The sequence below is a fragment of the Cyanistes caeruleus genome, chromosome 6, assembly GCF_971803275.1.
Source record: "Cyanistes caeruleus chromosome 6, bCyaCae1.hap1.1, whole genome shotgun sequence".
In the NCBI taxonomy this organism is placed as follows: Eukaryota; Metazoa; Chordata; class Aves; order Passeriformes; family Paridae; genus Cyanistes; species Cyanistes caeruleus.
In genome coordinates this window covers 67838749-67854570 of record NC_141706.1, presented here as the reverse complement: position 1 = coordinate 67854570, position 15822 = coordinate 67838749, and the positions used below count along the sequence as shown (strand labels likewise).

The following is a 15822-nucleotide window of genomic DNA, read 5'->3' as shown; positions in this document are numbered from 1 at the left end:
CAGTGGGAGATGGGGATGCTCAGGGGGAGCAATCACACAGTCCTTGAGAAAAGGGGGAGCACGGGAGAAGGATGGGATGGAGGATTTGTGGGGTATCATGCTAGGAACGCTGCTGCTGGGATTCCTCCTTGCATTCCAACAGCAGGGCTAAGTGGGTTCAGCTAGAACTCTTCTCCCAAAGCAGAAGGGGAAAGTTAAAAACGCAAATTCTCTTCATCAGACCCAAAAACGTCCCGAGGAGGCAATAAATTCTCCTTGTAATCGTCTCCAAGGATGATCCCAGCCCTCCTAGCAGGAAGCAGGTGACAAAGGAGAGCACAGGCAACATCCTATGGCATTTATTATGTACAAACCTTGAGATACAGAAACAAGGCAGCCCTTGGTCATAAAAAACCCCGTGAAGCGCTGGCGCTTTCCCGGCGCGCAGACACGGGCAGGGCTCGGCACCCCGAGCTCCCCCAGCGCAGGAACCCCACATTCCGCAGGGGGAAGAGACAGAAGCTCTGGGAAGGGAGGGACGGACAGATTCCCAAGCGGATGGCGGCTCTCTCCCGCAGCCAGCGGGGTGCCCAGGGCAGCTCGGCTCCCTGGCCGCGCTCCGGAGGGGCCGAGGGGGCCCCGGTGGCTCCCGGGGCCGGGGAGGTGCTGGCTCAGCCCGGGCCGGGCTCAGAGCGCCGTCAGGCCGAAGTTGCAGCGGCAGTACATCATCCCCGCAGAGTCCAGCCACGAGTCCGAGATGGGCTCGTACCTCTGCACCGTGTTCAGGTAGGACGAGCCCGAGTGGCCTCCCACCACGTACAGGTGGTCATCGATCACCGCCGCACCCACACCTGCAGGGGAGGAAATGTCAAACGGTGTGGGACTCACTGGGGTGTGGGGATCAATCATTGGGGGTGTGGGGATCAATCATTGGGGGTGTGGGGATCAATCATTGGGGGTGTGGGGATCAATCATTGGGGGTGTGGGAATCAGTCATTGGGGGTGTGGGGATCAATCATTGGGGGTGTGGGAATCAATCATTGGGGGTGTGGGGATCAATCATTGGGGGTGTGGGAATCAATCAGGGTGTGGGGATCAATCATTGGGGGTGTGGGGATCAATCATTGGGGGTGTGGGAATCAATCAGGGTGTGGGAATCAATCATTGGGGGTGTGGGAATCAATCATTGGGGGTGTGGGGATCAATCATTGGGGGTGTGGGAATCAATCAGGGTGTGGGAATCATTGGGGGTGTGGGAATCATTGGGGGTGTGGGAATCAATCATTGGGGGTGTGGGAATCACTGGGGATGTGGGGATCACTCAGGGCTCTGGGAATCACTCAGGGATGTGGGAATCACTCAGGGATGTGGGAATCACTCAGGGCCGTGTGCCCAAGTGGATTTTCCCCCCAGCACCCCCAGACCTCGCTGCCCAAAGAGCAGGGCTGTAAATGAGGAGCCCTCTCTGCCCAGCTCTGACACCCCTTCTGTGCTGTTCCCATCCCCTTTCCTATCACAAAACCTCCCTCAGTCCCAGGGCCCCTCTCAGGGAGACTGGGATAGGATCCTGGAATCTCCTGAGCTGGGACCCCCAGGGATCATCCCAGACCCCCCAACAATCCCAGCCTGGGCATCCCTGGCAGCGCTGCCCAAACGCTCCTGGAGCTCCGGCAGCCTCGGGGCCGTGCCCATTCCCTGGGGAGCTTTTCCAGAGCTCATTCCACCCTCTGGGGGAAGAACCTTCCCTGATCTCCAGCCTAAACCTCCTCCAGCTGCCCTCAGGAGGAGCTGCACCTCAATCCTGCACCCCTGAGTGTCCAACCCAACAAAATGCAGCAGAACAGTGAGCACAGAACTCTGGAACTCACCACTGCTGAAATCACTGAAAAAACAGGAGCTAGAGTAGAATTCCTTCTTCCTATAAATTTTGTTACAGCTCAGCATTAATAAACTGACCTTGGAGAAACCAAGACCCCTCCACAGAGCTGAGTCCCTGCCACTGCCCCTGCAGGTTTTACCAGCTCCAGGTTCCTTTCTGCCGTGTCCCACCTGTCCTGGGCTCCTTCATGGGCCGGCACACCGTCCACTGGTTCTGGTGGGGGTCGTACCTCTCGATGCTGGACAGGTGGGACACCCCGTTGTGTCCCCCCACCACGAAGATGAAGCCCAGCATCACCCCCACCCCAAAGTTTATCCGTTTGTCAGCCATGGAGGCCACGGTCTCCCAGGAGTTCTTGCTCGGATCGTAGCGCTCCATGCTGCAAAGCAAACACAGCCGTGAGCCTGGGGTCTGGGGTGGGGATTCACTCCTGGAGAGCCACAGGAACAGCTCCAGGATCTGGGGATTCACTCCTGGAGAGCCACAGGAACAGCTCCAGGATCTGGGAATTCACTCCTGGAACCTGACACAGCTCCAGCCCGGGGTCTGGGATGGGAATTCACTCCTGGAGAGCCACAGGAACAGCTCCAGCCTGGGATCTGGGATGGGAATTCATTCCTGGAACCTGACACAGCTCCAGCCCAGGATCTGGGATGGGAATTCACTCCTGGAGAGCCACAGGAACAGCTCCAGGATCTGGGAATTCACTCCTGGAGAGCCACAGGAACAGCTCCAGGATCTGGGATGGGAATTCACTCCTGGAACCTGGCACAGCTCCAGCTTAGGATCTGGGATGGGGATTCACTCCTGGAGAGCCACAGGAACAGCTCCAGGATCTGGGAATTCACTCCTGGAACCTGACACAGCTCCAGCCTGGGATCTGGGATGGGAATTCATTCCAGGAGCCTGGCACAACTCCAGCTCAGGATCTGGGATGGGGATTCACTCCTGGAGAGCCACAGGAACAGCTCCAGGATCTGGGATGGGAATTCACTCCTGGAACCTGACACAGCTCCAGCCCAGGGTCTGAGATGGGAATTCACTCCTGGAGTGCCACAGGCACAGCTGGTTCTACCAGAATTCCCACACAGGAATAATGGAATACAGAGGAAAGGGCTGGAGCTGGTGGAAAATTCCGTGGTGCAGTTGCTTGGCACAACCCAAGGGCAGCACCCAGAAATTGTGTGTTCACCTGGGAAGCATCCATCACATCCCAGGGCACTTCCACAACCAAAGCAGCCCAACTGTGCAGCCAAAACCCAGTTTTAACCCATTTTTATAATATATTCAGACAAAGGTTGGACTCAATGATCTTAAAAGACTTTTCCATCCCAAATGGTTCTGTGATATTTCCCCCAGACACTGCCATGGCTCAGCCTCTCCCATGTCCTTCCTGTCCTGCATCTTCAGTCACACCCTGAAACCAGGAGGTTCCTCAGAGCTGAAAGCTCTTTCAGGATGCCTGGTGCAGGTTTTTAAAAGAAGAATTTAAAATGTATGTCATAAGAATAATAATCTATTAATATAATAATCCATTAAAATAATATAATAATATATTAATATTATAATCTATTAAAATAATACTATAATCTATTAAAATAATACTATAATCTGTTAAAATAACACTATAATATATTAAAATAATACTATACTCTGTTAAAATAACACTATAATCTATTAAAATAACACTATAATCTATTAAAATGATACTATAATCTATTAAAATAATACTACAATCTGTTAAAATAAATTTTTTGTGGGAATCTGAACACAACACAGAGCTGAAGTGTATTTCTATGGGTACACAGCAAATCCAAAACTGCCTTGAGGCTGGCCTGAAAATAACATTCAGAGAGGAAAAGCATGTGGAGAGTGTATTCATATTCCTCAGGAAAAGCAGAGAAGAGGCTGCTGATGAAAACACCGAGGGCAGGAGAGACCTGAGATGAAAGGGAAGTGAATTCTCATCATTATTAATATTTCTGATCATTGTACAGATGATTACCACTCTCCTGGCTCAGAGCTGCAGCTGCAGGAGCACAGAGGGGCAGAAGAAAGGGGGACAGGAGATCAGCAGCAGCACAGGGTTTGGAAAGGGGGTTCACTACCCAGGGGGAGCTGATTTAATGCCAGAGCTTGGAGGAGCCATGATGGTACTCACCCCTCCAATCATAAACAAAACCAAAATCCTTCACAGAATATGGAACACCCTGAGCTGGAAGGATCAAGGAGTCCAAGGACCCTTTTCCTAACAAAAGAAGATCCTTTTCCTAAAAGAAGAACCTTTTCCTAATGTCCAACCTAAACCTCCCCTGTCTCCAGTATAAAAAGTCCATGCAATTCATCATTCCAGTGTCTGAACAATCACTGTGCCCCTTCCTAGGAGCAAGAGTTTCATTCTTTACTCAGCCCTTACACTTGTGGTTTATGATTTTGCTTCCTGGAGGGACATTCAGCTGGTTTGCTCCCATTTTAACGATGGGAAATGGTTCCCTTGGATAACTGGATGTCCCTGTTAAAGCAGCACCAGGAAAACTCCTTGGGAATGCAAGGTCAGAAACACCCCCTGGAGTCAGAGCAGTAATCCCCATCCTGAGTTCTGCTGCTGGCAGCAGCACTGATTTGAGATCCCATCAGAGTTATGTATTTATTTTGTGTGTATCAAGCATGGGAAAACTCCTGTTCACCTCAGGTCAGGGCTTTCATGGCAAAACTCACCACCCACCCTCAGATTCTGCAGGATTGAGCTACAAGGGTCAGTAATGTGCAGGCACGTCTGTGTTTTTACCTTTTTTGGTAAAATCACCTTTTAGGTGATCTAAAAAAGAGCCCAAACAAGGTGGAACACACAAAGTGAAGCAAAACCAGAGATTTCCCCTTTGAGTGATGGGACTGATGTGACAGAGCAGGGATTAATGAGACCCAGGATCTATTGGAAATGATTTCATCGGCTGCCATGGGGGTTCAGTGGTGCCCAGGTGAACACAGGGCCACCCCCAGCACGTTCAGGAGGTTTGGTGATGCCCAGGTGGGCACAGGGTCACTCCCAGCACGTTCAGGAGGTTTGGTGATGCCAGGTGGGCACAGGGTCACTCCCAGCACATTCATGTGATCAGGGAAGGATTACTAACTCTGCCCAGGAGGTTTGGTGATGCCCAGGAGGGTCAGCCACCCCCAGCATGTACCTATTTATGTGTGCAGGGAAGGATTAATGACCCTGCCCAGGGGGTTTGGTGATGCCCAGGTGATCACAGGGCCACCCCCCCAGCACGTTCAGGAGGTTTGGTGGTGCCTGGGTGAGCACAGGGTGACCCCCAGCATGTTCATGTGATCAGGAAAGGATTTGTGAGGCTGCCCAGGGGGTTTGGTGGTGCCCAGGTGGGCACAGGGTGACCCCCAGCATGTCCATGTGGGCAGGGAAGGATTAATGACTCTGCCCAGGAGGTTTGGTGGTGGGCACAGCGTCACCCCCAGCACGTTCAGGAGGTTTGGTGGTGCCCAGGTGAGCACAGGGTTACTCCCAGCATGCTCATGTGGGTAGGACAAGGATTAATGACCCTGCCCAGGAGGTTTGGTGATGCCCAGGTGAGCAAAGCGTCACCCCCAGCACATTCAGGAGGTTTGGTGATGCCCAGGTGAACACAGGGTCACTCCCAGCACGTTCAGGAGGTTTGGTGATGCCCAGGCAGGTCACCCACTCCCAGCACGTTCAGGAGGTTTGGTGGTGCCCAGGTGAGCACAGGGTCACCCCCAGCACGTTCAGGAGGTTTGGTGGTGCCAGGTGAGCACAGGGTCACCCCCAGCACGTTCAGGAGGTTTGGTGGTGCCCAGGGGAACACAGGGTCACTCCCAGCACGTTCAGGAGGTTTGGTGGTGCCCAGGCAGGTCACCCACCCCCAGCACGTACCTGTTCATGTGAGCAGGCCCGTAGCCCCCGATGGCGTAGATCATCCCATCCAGCACAGCAGCAGCGAAGCAGCTCCGTGTCCTGCTCATGGGGGCCACCAGCTGCCACTCCTTGACCTTGGGGATGTACTTCTCCACGCTCCTCAGGTAGGACTGGCCGTCGTAGCCGCCCAGCGCGTACAGCTCTCCGGCCAGCACCGCCACGCCCAGCGTGCTGCGGCTCTCAAACATCCTCTCCAGGGAGCTCCACGTGTTGGTGTCGGGGTCCCAGCACTCCACTGAGCTCTCGTGTTTCCTGTAGCTGATGCCCTGGCACACGTGGGTGGCGATGCCTCCCACCACGTAGATCTTCTGCTCCAGCACGCAGATCCCAAACTCGTAGCGGGGGATGCTCAGAGGGGCCAGCCCGATCCACGAGTCGTTCTGGGGGAAATACATCTCCATGCTGCAGGGGAAAACAGGAGCTGGTCAGGAGAAGGGGATCCAGCTGGAGACAGGGCCCAAGGGGGGCAGAAAATACACACCAAAACACCAAAATAAACAAAACTGGTCAGGAAAAGGGGATCCAGCTGGAGACAGGGCCCAAGGGGGCAGAAAATACACACCAAAACACCAAAATAAACAAAACTGGTCAGGAGAAGGGGATCCAGCTGGAGACAGGGCCCCAAGGGGGGCAGAAAATACACATCAAAACACCAAAATTGGTCAGGAAAAGGGGATCCAGCTGGAGACAGGGCCCAAAGGAAGGAGAAAATACACATCAAAATAACCAAAAGTGGTCAGGAAAAGGGGATCCAGCTGGAGACAGGGCCCAAGGGGGCAGAAAATACACACCAAAACACCAAAATAACCAAAACTGGTCAGGAGAAGGGGATCCAGCTGGAGACAGGGCCCAAAGGAAGGAGAAAATACACATCAAAACACCAAAATTGGTCAGGAAAAGGGGATCCAGCTGGAGACAGGGCCCAAGGGGGCAGAAAATACACACCAAAACACCAAAATTGGTCAGGAAAAGGGGATCCAGCTGGAGACAGGGCCCAAGGGGGCAGAAAATACACACCAAAACACCAAAATAACCAAAACTGGTCAGGAAAACAGGATCCAGCTGGAGACAGCAACCAAAGGAAGGAGAAAATACACACCAAAACTAGTCAGGAAAACAGGAACTGGAGCTGGAGACAGCACCCAAAAGGAGGGAGAAAACACACACCAAAACACCAAGATTGGCCACAGAAAGGGGAGAGGGAAAAGCAAATGTCAGAGAGGGAAGCACACATCTGTATTTACAAATGTACATTTGGAAACTACAGCTTGCACTTTATAAATCCCCACCTTAGGGGCACTCTGTAATTTAAATAAAATGTTAATGCAGCACAAACCAACCTGAAAGATTGTTGTGACAGAGATGGACACTTGTGTGAATATTCCTATATTCCTATGTGTGAATATTCCTAATATCCCTATAATTTTTATTCACACAGCTCATATTTCTAGGAATATTAGAAGGTACTGTGCTTGAATCTAATTGCTCACTGAAATTTACTTTATTGCTTGGCTAGTGGATATGTCTATCAAACTTTTTTCTTTTTAGTTTATTTTGTTTCTTGGGGATTGTTTTACATGGGTAGAATTCTCCTCTTTGCAGGTACAAGCTGGTTTTTTTTCACAAGAATAGATTGTTATGCAAATGATTCTCATTCCTGTGATTCTTTTTCTCCCAGGAACTTCCCAGGTTGGTTGTTAGCTTAGCCAAAATAACAAGACCTGATTTTACAAGGCCTTTCTTTTATAAGGTTTTACCCATATGTAACAAAAACACCCAGGTCTTTAAAAGAGCTTATTTATTTTAAACAGCATTTGAAATCTTAAATTGAAATCTTAAATTGAAATCTTAAATTGAAATCTTAAATTGAAATCTTAAATTGAAATCTTAAATTGAAATCTTAACTCTTAAATTACTATTTTGTTTTAATTAAACTCAGTGTGAGAACATGGTGGGTCTAGCTTGCCCCATATAAAGTCTAGCCAATCTACCTGAATAGTTTAATTAATGAATTACCTAAATAATTAAGAGGCTATCTGGTAGAGAGGAAAAACAGGAGCATGAGGCCCCTGGAGAGCTGACACTAAGAGCCCAGCAACAGGAGCTGCTGAAACACCAGACAAGAGAAATTAAATATATTCTAATTAATTTTGTTACTAGGAAGCACCAAAAAATTGAAATTAATCCAAATTATACTGGCAGGCTACATTTTATAATCACTGAAAGAAGCAGAGCTGAAGAATATCAGAGAACGACTTCATTCACCCAAAGATTTTTTTATGAAGCACAAACCCCCACTTTATTTCTCAAGCCTATAAACCCAATTCTCTGTCTATAAACAATTCCCTGTCCCAACATTTGGTTGAGTATCAGTGAGTACCACTGGGAAAATTAACTTTAAATGACTTTGATATCTCTGAACACAGGAAAAGGAACACACAGCTCGCCCCAGGTTTTTAAATGTGCTTCTCCCTGTGAGCACAGGACTGTCACATATTATTATTGTTATATGAATTATAGGAATATATCCAGAATCCAGCTGTGGAACCAGTTCAGGCAGTCTCCCTGGGCACAGGGAACACTCCTGGGGCTGATAAGGGCACTCTGAACATCAAAGCTCTTCCTGTGCAAGTATAAATGTGTAAATCGGTATTTGTATATAAACAGCCCACACAAAGTTTAACTACCAGCTCTGGGAGTGGTAATCCCATGTTCTAAGCAAACCCAGCCACACCAGCCTGCAGCATAAAGTTGTTTTTCCCTCTTTCATTCCTTCTGCTCCTCAGGATGAGCCTCAGGGATGCTCTCCAGGAACGGGGGAGGTTCATTCTGGAATGCAGGGCAAGGAGGAGGGGCACTCACCTGCTCCTGCCAGCACAGCACAGACACCTGCCTGGGGACTAAAGCCATCATCACATCACATCCACAGCTCCTGCATGAAATCCCAGGATCCCTGAGGCTGGAAAAGCCCTCCAAGATCAGAGTCAGTCCCAGCTGTGCCCACCCTGTCCCCAGAGCTCCGAGTGCCACCTCCAGCAATTCCTGGGACACCTCCAGGGATGGGCACTGCAAACCTCCCTGGGCACTTCCAAGGCCTGAGCGCCCTTTCCATGGGGAAATTCCTGCTGCTGTCCCCCCTGAGCCTCCCCTGGCCCAGCCTGAGGCCGTTCCCTCTCCTCCTGTCCCTGTTCCCTGGGAACACAGCTGTCCCCTCCTGGCAGGGAGCTGTAGGGAAAAGTCCCTTTGATCTGAGCCTCCTTTATTCTCCTTCAGTCTGCTCTGATCAAGTCTGTTTTAATTCCAAGGGTTTTTGAATTACCAGGAAGCACATTTGTCAGATACCCAGTTAATCTTTCTGATTTGTTTGAAATAATAACAAATCGTGGGAAAATTAATAACAAAATAAATAAATAACCAATCGAGGGAAAATTAAGTGAAATGAAAATACCTGGAAGGAAAAATAAGAACTGTACAAACTTAAGTAACTATGATAAGCCACATTATTAACTCAATTAACACAATCAAAAGAATTTCAGAGATTTTTTTGCACAAACAAAACCCCCTAACACTGCAAAAAGCATTTTGAACTTGGGGCTCATCCTTGTTAAAAACAAACAAGGGGGAACTGAACTGAAGAGTTTTTATGGAGGAAAGGAACAACCACAGCCTGCAAACTCTGCTGGGACTCCCAGCTCTGTTCCAACCCCAGTGATTTGGGGGTGCCCAGCTGGCAGTGCCCACCCCCCTGCCCAGCTGTTCCTCACCTCTCCAGGCAGGCGAAGAGCCCGGCCTTGCCCCCCACGGCACAGAGCACCTTGGGCGCGCAGCGGGGCCGCGTCAGCAGCACGCTCTGGTGGGACAGTCTGTGCTCGGGCATGAAGTGGTACTTGAGGGCCTCGTTCAGCAGGTGCTTGCAGGTGTGGTCGTCCCTGATCAGGTGGTTGGCCTCGTAGAGCCGCGTGAGGAACTTGACGCTGAGCAGGGGCAGGCGCACGCAGTGCAGCAGCTGCGCCAGGTACTTCTGGCGCTCCTGCACGTCGTACTTGATCCAGGACTCCAGGGCGTAGAACACCGTCTCCTCCGTCACCACGTTCAGGCAGTCGTTGGACACGATCTCGTCCAGCTCCGAGTGCGTCAGCTCCAAGAACTCCTCGGTCTGGCACACGTCCTCGAAGTTCTGGCAGATGAACTTGTTGGCCGCCAGGTACAGCTCGTGGCAGCCGTAGGTCTCGGCGAAGCGCGAGATGCCGATGCAGTTGCCGGGGTCCAGCTGGCTCTCCAGGAAGGCGCAGCACTCCTTGACCACCAGCTTGACCTGCAGCAGGTTGGCTGCGGGCAGCAGCGACTCCACGGTGTCCTGCGAGATGAAGACGGTGCCGGTGTAGGCGTACTCCACGATGGCCTGCAGCGCCGCCTCGTCCACGCACTGGAACTCCACCTCGGCGTTCTCCTTCTCCGACAGGTTCCCGGTGAACATGGCCTTGAAGTAGGGGCTGATGCTGGCCAGCACCACCTTGTGCGCGTGGATCTTGGCCTCGCCCACGCGCAGCACGACGTCGCAGAGCTCCTGGTGCTGCCGCAGCAGGTTGAGGCCCTGCAGGAGCTGCTCCGAGTGCAGGGGGGTCAGCTTGGCCAGCAGGAACGGCGGGGACGACGGGTCCATCTGGGACAAACACAGTTTGGGAGGTGTCACTCGGTGTTTTGTAACTGGGACGCGCCACACGGAACGGTGAAAAGGCGTTTTTACGTTTTGGCTTTTAAATCGTACGGTTTGTTACTTCCCAGCTCCCTTTTCAAGCCTTACCTGCTACACCTTTTTCATGCAAGTGAAACCCAGGACCTTCAAATGTTCATTGGCACTCTTATGCTACATTCAACTCTGAATTTAAAAACCCCACAACCATCGCTTTGTTTTTGTTCTGGAATCAAATATCTATGATCTGATTGTTGGGGTGTCTGTGCAGGGCCAGGAGCTGGGCTGATGGTTCCTGTGGATCCCTTCCCACTCAGGACATTCTGTCATTCTACATCAAGGGTTTGAGAGAACTGACCAGTGGCTGAAATAGAAACAAACACAGATAACTAAAGAATACAACTGGCTAATTGGAGACAAAGTTTTCAAAGTTCTCAAACTCCTTTTGTGCAGTTCAATTGCTGCCTGCTTCGTGCTCCTGGGGAGCAGCCCAGTCCTGCTGTGCCTTTCTCTGGCAGGGAACAGCTTCCCATTCCCATTCCCTCTGCCAAGCACCCCCAGAGAGCCAGTGGGGCTGGAGCAGGTTCCTGTGCTGTGGATGCACACAGGAGAAACGGGAGATCCTCAGCTCACCTCACCCTGCGGCTCCCACCATGCCAGGAAATCCCTGCTGGGCCGGTCTCAGCCCCTGCAGAGCTCCCCAGGTGAGCAGGGGGACAGGCTGAGCTCTCTGGAATTCTCTTCCCTGGCACTGGCAGCTGCCCACGCTCCCCAGGAGCGCAGAGGGGAGGATCCTCACTCCCCCACAGCTCCACAAACTCCTCTTCCCCCGCGTCCCCGCGTGCATCGTGACACCGGAGCCCTCGGGTTCCTGCTCTCATTTCAGCTCCAGGAACACTGCCAGGGTGCAGCAGCTCTTTGCTCAGCCCCCAGCGCTGCACGGCTGAGGGGTGGAGGGCAGGAACGTGTCAGGATCCTGGGCACGGGAAAGAATCCCATTGTTCCACAGGGAACACTGCAAGCACCCCACTCCCCAGCCCAGCAGCTCCTCATTTGCTAAAATGATCTGCAAGATCTCGCTTCTTTTATCTTAATAATAAGTTCATGGTTTGCACAGCTCCTTAAATGACACCTCACTTGCAGGGGAGCCCACTTAAAAGTGCTTAATTGGAAATAATCACACGGGTTGCCAGAGTTTAAATACAGAATACAATAGCAGTGACAGGGAAGGGGCTGAAAAACCTCTTACCCACAAAGAGATAAATAAGCTCAACTATTATCACTCTGTACTGGAAAAATTAACTGAAAGAAACTAATTGAAGTGCATCTGCAGAAGGCAAGATCATATATAGCAGTGTTTTCCCTATCACAATTTTGCAGCACAAATTACACAAGGGAGAATTAAGTTAAAATAATAATAAAAAAATCCAGCAGCTAAAAGAATGTATTCCGATTTTGTGTTTGCATTCAGTTTCTGACTTCATCATGCAAACACACAAAAATCAGGCACCACCACAGGCAAAAAGGAACAGTCACGGTTCAGCTGCAAAACCTGCCAAAACACCTGTAAATAACTGTATTTAAGGCATTCTGCAGCAATAACGCTTCGAGTACCACCCTGGCAGAATCTCTCACCCCCCTGCACGGCCAGGCTCGCCCGTCCCAGGGATCTGCTGGGTTTTATTTTACTGTTTAGTGAGAAATCAGCAGCTGGAAGATGAAGCAGCCCTGGAATTGTGACACCCAGCAGACGGTCACCCCCGGGTGAGTGCGGGGAGTGCTGAGAGCAGCAGGAGGAGCTGCGGGCTCTGCCCTGCCCCGAGCGGGGAGCGGGAGCTCACCGGGCCGGGGGAGCGGCTGGGGCTGCCCGGAGAGCCCCGGGCCGGGCAAGAGAGCGAAACACAGCCCAAGCTGCGCTACTTCTGCAATTCCTGCCCTGCCCGCGCTTGTGCCTCAGCCCGGTGCCCGAGCGCCGCTCCCGGCCGGGGACAGGGCTCGGAGCAGCCTGGGCTGGGAAAGGTGTCCGTGCCCAGGCTCCCAAAGCACGGCGGGGCCCCGCCACTCTCCGCTCACACGGGGGTCTCCCCGTGCCGCAGCCCGCCCGGGACACGGGAAGGCGGCACTGCGGCCGTGTCGCGGCCGTGTACGCGGCGGTTCCCGTGGTCCCCGCTGTCCCCTCTCTCACCTGTGCCGGGGTGCCCCAGGCCCGGCCCGGCCGCGCCGCCGCCTCGTTCCGCCGCTCCGCCACCGCCCCTACGTCACTTCCGGTCGCCCCGCCTCCCGCGCCCCGCCAATCAACGGCCGTGCCGCCGCACACACCCACACCCGCCGTGCCCGGGCGGTACCACACCGGCACTGCGCGGGGGGGACGCCGTGGGTTCGCTTCCCCGGAGCTTTTGCTTCATGTCCGTCACCACCGCTCTCGCGGCGCTGCTCTCCGCTTCTTTATCACCGCTTCCACTGCCCGTCCCACCCGCAGCGGCCTGAGGAGAAGTCGGAGAAGCACGCGTGTCCCCCCCCGCTCGCCGCGGCGTGGTAGGCGCCGCGCCGGCGCGGCACGCGGCGCCCCCTGGCGACGGCGGCGTTGCCGGGCGGGGCCTGAGGGCCGCCCATGGCCGCGGCCTCGGGCCATGGCGGAGCCGCCGCCCGGAGCCGCAGCACCGCGGGGCCGCGGCCGGGCCTGGGAGCGCGACGGCTCCGCGCAGGACGGTGAGAACGGCACGGAGCCCTCCGGCACCGCTCACAGCGCTTCGAGCACGGAGCTCCCTGGACCCGCTTTGAACGGTTCGGGCACGGATGCCCCCGGCCCCATTCACAACGGTTCGGACGCGGAGCCTCCCGGTCCTAATGAGGACGGGCCGGGCACGGAGCCCCCCAGCCCCGCTCACAACGGTTCGGACACGGAGCCCCCCAGCCCCGCCGAGGACGGGCCGGGCACGGAGCCCCCCAGCCCTGAGGAGGACGCGGCTCCCCCGCTGGGGCCGGAGCTGTCGCTGGTGCCGCCGGAGCTCCGCGCGCGGCTGCTGGACCGGCGGGACTACCGGGGCCGTGCCCAGGCCGTGGAGCAGCTGCGGCGGGCGGTGGAGGGCTGCAGCCCGGCCGCGCTGAGCGCCGCGCCCGCCGCCGCCCTGCTGGGGCTGATCGCGCTGCTGGACGCGCTGCTGCGCGACCCCAACTTCGCGGTGGCGCGGGGCGCGCTGGAGGTGACCCGGCTGCTGGCGCTGCGCCTCGGCCGCCGCGTCCCCGCCGTGCTGGCCCCGCTGGTGTGCGCGGCCGCCCGGGCGCTGGGGGACGCGCAGCCGGCCATGCGGCGGGACAGCGGGCGGCTGCTGCTGCGGCTGATGGCGGCGGCCGGCCCGCGGCCCGTGCTGCGCCTGCTGCTGCAGGAGCGGCTGCTGCGGCACCGCAGCGCCCGGCTCCGCGAGGAGCTGCTCAACGCGTGCATCGCCGCGCTGCTCACCTACCCCGCCGCCCAGCTGGACCTGCCCCAGCTGGCGGCCGCCCTGGCCCCGGCGCTGCTGGACGCCAAGCGCAGGGTCCGGCACGCTGCCATGGAGGCGCTGGCCGCGCTGGGCTCGGCCCTGGGCCCCGGCGATGGCGGCGCGCTGCTCCGAGCCCTGGAGGCGCTGGAGCTGCGGGCCGGCGGAGCGGGGGTCGTGCGCGCCGTGCAGGCCCGGCTGGCCAGGAACGTGCTGCCCCGGCTGGGCCAGCAGGGACTCGTGGAGTACGGAGTGCCCTCGCCCTCCTCCGGGCACTGCCGCGGGCCGTGCCAGCCGCCCGGAGCCGACACCGAGTGGCTGCTGATGGGCAGCAGGAGCCGGAGCGCCCACGGGCACTGCGGGCACCCCGCCTGTGCCCAGCGCCGAGCCAGCCCCAGGAGAGTCCTGAGCGCCGGCAGAGGCAAAAACAAGCTGCCCTGGGAGAACGAGCCGGCTGCGGACAGGGAAGGTGGCTCGGGGGTGAGGATGCCCGTCACGAAGGGTGTGGAGCAGGTATGGAACTCCCTCCTCGGCTGTTTTTATCCTTAAGGCGTTTCCAGAGGGAGGATGGAGAGCTGTCGGAGGCTTGTTAAGCATGGGAGGTACGGCTGCTGGTTCACGTTTCGTGGATCTGTACGCTCAGATCGCTCTGGGAAGGTAAATTTGGGAATTCCTTATGTCAGATTCAACCAAGCAATTTACCAGAGTACTTACCGCTTACAAAAAAATAGATGAAACTTTTTTTGACGTTAGCTGGGGCACTCCTTAATTCTTAATTCTTAATTCTGACAGCAGTGACGTGACTGTCGTGTCAACAGTGACAGGTGAACCCCAGGGAGTGAGCACAAAAGTGGGGAAAACAGCCTTTATTTGTATCTTTGTTGATCTAAAATATACACTTTGTATCTTTTGTTGAAAGCGGGGCTGACTGCAGAGCCTGTTTGGGGAAAAACTGAGCTGCTCCTTCAGCTGAAGGCAGAGCTGCGGCTCTGTGGCATGAGCCTGGGGGCTGCCAAGTGCCTGTGTGGCTCCTGCTCCTTGGGCTGATCCAAGCAGGAAAAATGTAGGTCAGGCTGGACTAGTGATTCTGGGTGAGTTTGGGGGTAATCACCTACTGCCCACGTCGGCAGCTGGAAAGGGGAGGAACCTCTGGAAAACTGTCCAGGTTCTTTTTCCTTTGCCTGCGGTTCTGTGTTTTGGATACCACGCATGGGGGTGTATCTCTGTGTGGGTTTTTTTCTGTTGGGTTTTGGGGTTTTTTTAAAGTGGACACGTTTGATTTATCGCAATTTGATCTCCTGTGAGGGAGCTGAAGCAAACAGAGCTCCTCAGGAAATCAGAGGCCGTGCAGAGGATATTCCTCAGTGCCACATTTACGCACTCAGATTTTAATTCTCAGTTGCTTGGTAACTTGTTGCTGGGCTGGATGAGGTCATGGACAGTGAGTGCTCCTCTGCAGCCCGGCTGTGGGGCAGGCCCTTCACAAAATAAACTCAGTTCATGTTTCTGTACTGCCAAACCTTGAGCTTCATGCCTAGACTTGAGTGCTCATCTCTTTCCTTGGTGCCTGTGTTACCTTTCCCAAGGCTCCTCAAGTCACCTGTGTCTTCCTGAGCTGATGAATCAGTTCCTTTGGGATATCTACAAACAGGGTTGGGACAGCAAGGTGTGTAGGAAACACCTCTGGAGCAAGAAGGCTTTCCTTTTTGGAACAGTTTTTCAGTATTAACTAATACAGCTTGTAAAAGAACCAACCCATGCCAGTGTTCTCCTGGCAGCTTGGGCCAAGCCCTGTGCTGCTGCTGCTGCTGTTTTTCTGGAGCTGTGAACAAAAATCAAGTTA

The 15822-nt window shown here is 54.4% G+C and overlaps 2 protein-coding genes across 9 annotated transcripts in view; one reads left to right on the top strand and one right to left on the bottom strand.

Moving 5' to 3' along the window:
* Positions 1–317: 317 nt before the first annotated feature.
* On the bottom strand, positions 318–12786 carry KLHL28 (kelch like family member 28). 5 transcript variants are annotated; one of them, XM_086892732.1, is made up of 7 exons: positions 12686–12770; positions 10612–10864; positions 9572–10470; positions 5766–6209; positions 2029–2237; positions 1848–1897; positions 318–830 (listed from the first exon to the last, which is right to left on the bottom strand). In XM_086892732.1, the coding sequence occupies exons 3-7, from the start codon at positions 10468–10470 to the stop codon at positions 813–815; spliced, it is 1620 nt and encodes a 539-aa protein (XP_086748858.1). In that variant the 5' UTR covers positions 10612–10864; positions 12686–12770; the 3' UTR covers positions 318–812. The 5 variants fall into 5 exon arrangements, with proteins under 5 accessions (XP_086748858.1, XP_086748857.1, XP_086748854.1 ...); XM_086892731.1 differs by lacking the exon at positions 10612–10864 and having other exon boundaries at positions 12686–12786; XM_086892728.1 differs by lacking the exon at positions 1848–1897 and having other exon boundaries at positions 12686–12774.
* Positions 12787–13088: 302 nt separating this feature from the next.
* TOGARAM1 (TOG array regulator of axonemal microtubules 1) overlaps positions 13089–15822 on the top strand; it is a 33622-nt gene continuing 30888 nt past the window's right edge. For 2 of the 4 annotated variants that reach the window (XR_015287983.1, XM_086892908.1), the window contains exon 1: positions 13089–14492. Coding sequence is in view for 3 of the 4 variants with exons in the window: in XM_086892908.1 (XP_086749034.1) it covers positions 13131–14492 (1362 nt within the window). In the remaining variant the exon portion in view is untranslated. The remainder of the gene's footprint in view (positions 14493–15822) is intronic. The other 2 variants (XM_086892907.1, XM_086892906.1) reach the window with 1 other exon arrangement.

Coding starts and splice junctions, on each gene's coding strand:
- KLHL28 (XM_086892728.1), bottom strand. CDS start 10,470: ATGGACCCGTCGTCCCCGCCGTTCCTGCTGGCCAAGCTGACCCCCCTG. Junction 2,238..5,765: donor GGGCCTGCTCACATGAACAG/GTACGTGCTGGG, acceptor TTTGCTTTGCAG/CATGGAGCGCTACGATCCGA. Junction 831..2,028: donor CATGAAGGAGCCCAGGACAG/GTGGGACACGGC, acceptor CCTCCCCTGCAG/GTGTGGGTGCGGCGGTGATC.